The sequence below is a fragment of the Nannobrachium achirus genome (genome assembly GCF_963921795.1).
Source record: "Nannobrachium achirus genome assembly, chromosome: 9".
Classification (NCBI taxonomy): Eukaryota; Metazoa; Chordata; class Actinopteri; order Myctophiformes; family Myctophidae; genus Nannobrachium; species Nannobrachium achirus.
Window position 1 is genome coordinate 22314590 of NC_137818.1, and position 7576 is coordinate 22322165.

Sequence of the window (7576 nt, forward strand, 5' to 3'; positions counted from 1 at the left end):
AATGTTGACACTGTAAGTTACAAGAGTTGCAATCAGTATTTCTGTTTATTGCAATCCTCTCTCTTTATCTCACTGTCTTCTATCAATCAAAAATATACAGTTTATATTATTTTTATTTTTATGTTTGCAAATTGCGTGCAATGGACCAATCCCCAATCACATACACACCCATTGTAACTGTTACAATGGGTGTGTATGTGATTGGGGATTGGTCCATTTGTTCAGAAATATCACTATCTTGCACCAGTATAAAAACAGATATTTAGGACTCTGAAGACTCCCATACCTCCCTCAATAACGATGATGACTTCCTGATGTGATTTGTACAGAGCTTTGAGTCTTTCCACACCACACCAGTACGTCCCTGCATCAGATTTCTCCAGTCCAGTAATGGTCACATAGAACACGCTCTTCTTTCCATCTTCAATTGTGTATCTATCTTTTACTTCATTGGCATTGGTTGTTTCAATGAGAACTTTGCACTTTCCTTTTTCTTCTTCCTTACAGAAGAACTTCTTATTGTCACTGGCCGCGGTAAATGAGCATCCAACCCTGATGTGTCCTCCCACCTCTCCTTTGTGGATCTTATCGTTAGCCCAGATACACAGTGCTATTGGAAAGCAAAGATTAACAATCTGCAGTTATTAGTTGATAAATACTTTGTCTACTGCACTGCAAAATCCCACACACGTTAACAATTTAAATTCTAATCAGAAAAATGGTATGCTCTACATGTAACCAATGGAAAATCTGAACGGTGTTTAAATATTGTTCTGAACTGTATAGGCTATATACTGTGTATGTTAATCACTTGACTCCAGCAATGTGTACCAATTTGTGTGAGTTTTGGGGCACATTTTTGGAGCATGTTTGTGTAATATATCCATAGACATTCTACCCGGAAATACCTGCACAAACATTCCAAAACTGTGATCTGTAGAGAAAGACAAAAACCACCACAGCAATACTAAAGCAATGGTGGATAACTTTTCACAGACAAAGAGAAAGACGTAGACATGAAGATACAGTAGCAGATGGTCTGACAGACAGAAATATAGACAGGGACATTGAGAAATAGACAGACAAAAAATGATGGATACTATAGACAGACACACGAGAAATGAATAGAATAACAACAAAATGAGATAGTCAGAGACAGAGAGGGGATAGACATATAGACAGATGCATTTAGAGCTAAACATTACTCACCAGTGAAAAGGCCAAGAAACACAGCATAGCGGCTATTCATATTGTATATCTACGTAAGTACAGATCATGCCATATCTCAGACTCATTCCGTTATGAAAGAAAATGGGCAGTGTTTCACTTCCTTATACAATACATTTTCTTCCTTTGAAAGCCACACTACATGCAAATTATCTCTCTCTCTCTCTCTCTCTCTCTCTCTCTCTCTCTCTCTCTCTCTCTCTCTCTCTCTCTCTCTCTCTCTCTCTCTCATAATTGCTCCACTTGAAAAAAGCTGTCTCAGTGTTAATATGTGTTAACCACATTCTGTGGTTTTAACTTGCTGGACAAGTGCACAGAGCCTCTGTCAAGTGTCAAAACAGGACATCAGACCGTGTTTGCAAAAACAGCAGTTGTCAACCACTATACATAGAGAGTAGGGTTGCAGTGTTTAAAGTTTAAACCCCTCTTTATAAAGACAAATGCACATTTGACAATTCAGTGGTACAAAAACATGCAGGCACTGTTCAAGTTTGGTCTACAGAGTGATATGGTTAGTAGGCAAGGCAAGGTGCTAGGCAATTTTAGATTTGTATATCACATTTCACAAAGGCAATTTATTATGCTTTACGCAAAACATTAAACCAAGGAAACAATAATAAAATTATAAAATGACATTAGGTGATGCATGAAACAAAATAATTAAAAAATAATAGATAGGCCTATAGGACTATAGTTACAGTGCAGAGGAGAAAAAGAATAGCTCAAAAGGCAGCGGCACACAGAAAAGGCATGTTGGGCAGCAACAAGGATCTGCCTTTTGAGCCCTTTTGTTCTGGGCCAGCATGTGTGATACAGGGTCTTCAGCTCTCCTTCCACTGTCCTAACCTAGGTGTCAGGTGTTCTTGGGTCGAGCTCTTTTACGTTTACTGTCTGGTGTCCAGTGAAGGGCAGTTTTGGTGTGATGTTGCCCTACACACTGCACATAATGTTGGGGCATGTCTGGAAACTCAATCCATTTGGTACGGAAAGGAAATTTTAATTTAGTTATTGTTGTTGTTTCGTAGTTTGTGCATTTATTCTATTCAAGGGTGTAATAACTATAAACACCAGATGGCGCAAAGCGATTTCCTAAACAATTTCAATGAAGCCTTTTGACTTCCGGGTCGACCCGCTGTTCTTTCTTTCTTTCCCGTCGGCCATTTGTTGTACACGGTGAGTGTAGCGAGAGCTCTCGCCTAAAAGTACGAAAATTACACATTAAAATCCGCAATAACAGACAATATTGCTAGGATGTGTAAAGTAAATGTACTAATAGAGCGGTACAGACGGTTTGGTGTTCGGTTTGACGCTGGGCTGTTCTATTCAAGTTAAATGTTTGTTGTTCTGCCCGACTGTCGAGCCACATGTGATGCATGGTGGGACCTCGGCACGCAGATCTACGATGGGAGCAGGCTAGCAGCTTAGCGCACGTTAGCAATGCAGACGTTTCAGAAATAATTAAGTGGACAAAATCATTGTTGTGTGTTTTCTAACTTGGACCGCTGTTCAAATGTAACAATCGTGTCTACATTTGGGGTGCCTGTCGTACTAGCCCTGAGAGTCCTGTATTCAGGGCTACCTGTCGTACCAGACAGCTAGTTAGCTGTCAGTACATGACTTTTCACTAGGCTAATAGTTCTTATCGTAACTCCTAGCTCAATCTATGTTTATGCATCTGTCCTGTTTTTCATTATCATTATCGATGTAATGCCATGACAACAGAATTCTCCCGCAGATAAAAGTCAATTTTAAGCTGGAGCGTCTGTTTGTCTCTCCTCCAGATCCTGTAGGTGATCAACACAGCATCTCTAAACATGCAGAACGACGCTGGTGAATTCGTGGACCTGTACGTCCCACGTAAATGGTGAGTGTCAATAACAAAAAATAAGAATCAAATGTGTATAAAATATAACCGAAGTGTGTAATATATACATGTATATTGACACAATCCTGAAGTGTTGCTAGTAGCTACGTTATTGAGATGTTGTGATTGTGAATGATGATGCATTTTATAGTAGATCTTTCCAGTAGTCTTTTTTCCATCACCCTGTAGTTAACCACTTGGTCTACATGAAACTGAAACGTTCAATTGTGCTTAGCAGGTGTGGGCAAATATTTGTTTGGTCAGTAGGTGGGCAACAAACAGAATTTCCTCACAATTTGATAAATTGACAGTCCATAGCCTATAAGACTCAAATATGGCTTTTCCATTGCACAGCAGAATGGTTCTGAACATGATAAAAAAAACTGTTCCATTTGTGCAAACCATGCCCTTTACTGTTTTACCTGGAGACCTAACTGTACCCAAAGCTGGTAGGAGAGCTGCATTGAGTAGTTGCTTTTAGCCCGGTGGTGGGAAAGCACTCAACCGCATTAAGTACAATACATTTGCAATCCTTTATATTTTATATATATTGGCATAAACATGGACATTATCATAACTTGAAACAGCAAGGCAAAAGATGTTGTTTAGCAAAGGCTAAAATTTGTCAACCTGGCTAGATCTAGCTTCTTTTGGAACCTCTCCCTCCGCTATGCAGCTCAAAGATGAATCAATCGTCAACCAGAATCAGTCCGTTGGGATTTTAGTTTTTAATTTATTATTCTGTAATCTAGCCCCACTGATATATTATGGTCACAGGCATGTAGTGTTACACAAGAATTGTGGCAAATTTGAATACAGCTGTTTTCAACTAAAAGTTCATATTGTTTGGCAGCTCTGCTAGCAACAGAATCATTGGAGCCAAGGACCATGCCTCTATCCAGCTCAATATTGCAGAGGTAAGTTAATACATAACATTTGTACAGTATGTGTGAGGAAACTGCATACATATAATTTTTTTTTTCTTTTTTTTTTTCAAAACAAAATAACTTGATTTTGAGATATTGAAGATAATTCAGCTTTCACTTTCAGTGTATCTTTCATAAATATAACGGCCAACACTGGCCCTGGTTTAGTGGGAAAGCCTTATGCAGACTAGTTTGCTGTAGTGTCTGTAATCATTTCAAAGCAAAGAGCTCTGGGACATATCTTCTAAAACCGTCTGTTGCCTCTTTCCTATAAATTAAGTAAACTAAATTATGTATTTAGGAAATGTGTCAGATTCTAGAAAGCCCTTTGCCTGCAATTATAATGAATACCATGCTGTAACCTGTCCTCAGTGGCTATGTAGTGGCTGGAGATGTTTAGGATTGTTTGACCCTGTAGTAAGAGCAGTCCAAGAGTTAATGTTACTACCTTGTTCAAGCTCAGTCTTGCTCTGTTGGTAGTGCATCTCCATTCTGCTGATTGTTCTACTCGAATGTACATTGTATTTTTCCAGTCACAGTGATCTTTATTGTTACATCTTGTGTACCTATGAGTACAATTATATTAGTTCTGGTTCCTCAGACATTGTATCAGCATTAATAATAAACGTACCGTCTATATAACAGGGGAAAGACGATAACTGAATGTTTGGCTCATTTCTGTGGAGGGTAGAGTTGTGTACCAATCCTTGTTGAGTTCATTTCTAGTTGGTATCTTACTGTCTTTCTGTCCTTTGCAGGTTGACAAGGTGACCGGTCGCTTCAATGGACAGTTCAAGACCTACGCCATCTGTGGTGCCATCCGTAGAATGGTATGTACCACTGTAGCCTAAAATTATAACATTATTACCCTTTCAGGCTCAGCCTTGACAGCATGGCATTGTATGTTTTTTCTTTTTTGATGTGTCACGTGAATACTTTCTAGAACGACACAGTAAACTAAATGACAGACATATTTATTTGCTTTTTCTTTTTCGGTTTGTGCAAGTGAATAATAAAGTCTAATGAGTATTAAAGGATGACTTCACCCATTTACAACCCATCTTATAATTGGTCCTCACTAATGCTCATTATAATATCGTACAATTTGTGTCTACTCGGTCTGTGTCTCGATGGGGGTGACATTTCAGAAACCAAGCTACCAGTTACGTCATTGTATCCAAGCTAATGGAAAGGGAGAGTGTTTTTTGTAGCTTTAAGTCAGAGTGTATCAAAAAACAACTGGGTTAAGGCAGAAGAAGCTTGTATTTGGCTGTGCGGAGGTGCCGAAAGTCGGGGGGACGGAGATACACCTTAACCTCAGTAAAACTAACGCTGGTGAATGCTAACCTGCCGAAACTATCACGGTTACAAGTGTCCACAGCCCTCCTATGATACAGAGTAGAAAAGGCTTTAATGAGGACCAAATATTTGTTGAAAAGGGTGAAGTTGTCTTTTATGTATATTGAAAGTATAGTTGAGGTGCTTCTTGCTTTATGGCATGCATTTGTATTCAACTAGTTTGATTTTACGTTGCTCACTTGCTCTCCACTGGCTGCTGTTTTCCAAAACAACAGTCATCATCTCCATTTTACTTAGAACAGAGACTGATTGTGACTCTGTGCCCTTAGCCTTACACAGAGACATTATCCCACTGCAAGGTCCTATTCATGGGTTGCATTTGTAGTCCTACACCAGCCATTTTGAGGACCAATACAGGTGTTTTGATTAACATAAAACATTGGTTCTGTCCTATAAGACAAATTGAACACCTGTGTTGGTCCTCAATATGGCCGGTTTAGGACTACAAATACATTCCATGAATAAAAATGTGTCATCACACATTGTTCAATGAAGGTTGACTAAACTGACTTTTTCATTGTGTAGGGTGAGGCTGATGACTCCCTCCTCAGGCTGGCCAAGCAAGACAGCATTGTTTCAAAGTAAGGACCCTTACTTGAACTTTTGATTACTGTTCAGGAGAGACTCCTGCCTTTAGTCATTTCTATACTGTAGTTTTAATAGTTGTAAAGCAGAAGCTGTCCTTGGAATTGACAATGAATCCTAAAGTGATTGAAACGACAATGCTAACTAATGGCTGTTGTGAATAGTATCCTACAAGAAATGCAAAGTATTTTGGTGTTGTGCGGAATTCCTTGTTATATAAATGAAGATGTTGGTGTCCCTGCCCGACAAGGATATCTCACTAATCAATTGTCCTTTTGTCTTCCCCAGGACCTTCTAAAATGTGTGGTTGCAACTACAGAAACTTTGTAAAATAAAGAACATGGAAAAAAAGTATTTCTGGTGTCTTTTATCCTCCTCACAAACGTATCATTATCTTTTTCAAGTGTAATTAGTTTGCTTGTGGATTTGACTATTTTCTTATATTTATATAAAATTCTGAATTTCTTATAGCAGTATTTTTCCTCATAATTGTGACTTAATATGTTAAAACGATTTTCATTTCTCACAAATGTGAGTCAAGACTTTGGAACATAACGGTCATGCAGGGGGGGGATGCCCATATTTCCTTCCGTCAGAAATTGACATTTACAACTATACACTTCTAACAAAGGTATTCGTAAAATAATGAGCAACTGCATTCAAGAATTTTGAGGTTTGGAGTGGACCTAAATAAAAAAACGCTGGCACACAAAGAAATACTTGGGCATAAACCAATGTATGTGCTCTTAAGGGCTCTTCATACCAAGCACTAACGTGAACTATCGTTCACCATGTCTTTGTGAGGACTCTGTTATCCACTTCAATTAGATTTGATTTTGAAAACTTGGCCTGACATTGCCAGACTGGTCATGTGGGCATTCACATGTTATGAGAGAATGTATGTGATCCAACTTGATCAGTCTGGTAATGTCGGGCTATGAAACTATCATAGTTCTAGTGCTTGGTGTGAATGAAGGAGGCTAATGTCTAAAAAGGTTCTAACAAAAGTTGATTGAAAATACAAAACCTTTTAAGAAGGTAAATATAAATAATCTCTACATCAGTCCTGTGTTTGTTCAGTAACAGGTCAGCCCACCTCTTGAGCTGTTTAATAGAAAATAGACTACATTTTCAGGTGGATTGCTGGTCCAATCAGGCGAGAGTACCCATTTATCAGCTTAAATTTTATAGTGTTCCAGTTTTGTGTGTTCACTTATTTGTCATCACTTATAATTTCACTTGTTTAACCATCCTGTATGAGGTCCCTCTCCTGACCCGATCAAATTGGTATCCCGGCCTGAAAATGTGTTCTAAGAGCTGGAAAGACAGATGGTAGACCCCTTACTGAACGAACACTAGTGATGATTATTTTGATATAGAACTTTTCATGCTTATTTTGACAAATATCACTTACTGAACCTTAGGGTGGAGTAGGCACCCATTTTCAAAACTTTAGAAAACCAAAGTATTTTCTAAAGTTTAGAAAATATGTTGATTTAAGATCTAAAACAATATGACTACTAATGTATAAACTTTGGCCACTAGAGGGAAGCAATTGACAACAAATGGATACAATCAATTACTGCTACTCCACATTTCTATGAGGGAAAAAAAC

General features: G+C 38.5%; 1 protein-coding gene across 2 annotated transcripts; it reads left to right on the forward strand.

The window, feature by feature from the left end:
• Nucleotides 1-2378: 2378 nt before the first annotated feature.
• rps21 (ribosomal protein S21) lies at nucleotides 2379-6315 on the forward strand (the record flags this gene model as incomplete). Of its 2 annotated transcripts, XM_080733730.1 has the most annotated exons (6): nucleotides 2379-2400; nucleotides 3009-3091; nucleotides 3945-4008; nucleotides 4776-4847; nucleotides 5902-5957; nucleotides 6250-6315. In XM_080733730.1, the coding sequence occupies exons 2-6, from the start codon at nucleotides 3042-3044 to the stop codon at nucleotides 6257-6259; spliced, it is 252 nt and encodes an 83-aa protein (XP_080589856.1). In that variant the 5' UTR covers nucleotides 2379-2400; nucleotides 3009-3041. The 2 variants fall into 2 exon arrangements, with proteins under 2 accessions (XP_080589856.1, XP_080589857.1); XM_080733731.1 differs by lacking the exon at nucleotides 6250-6315 and having other exon boundaries at nucleotides 5902-5961.
• Nucleotides 6316-7576: the final 1261 nt, after the last annotated feature.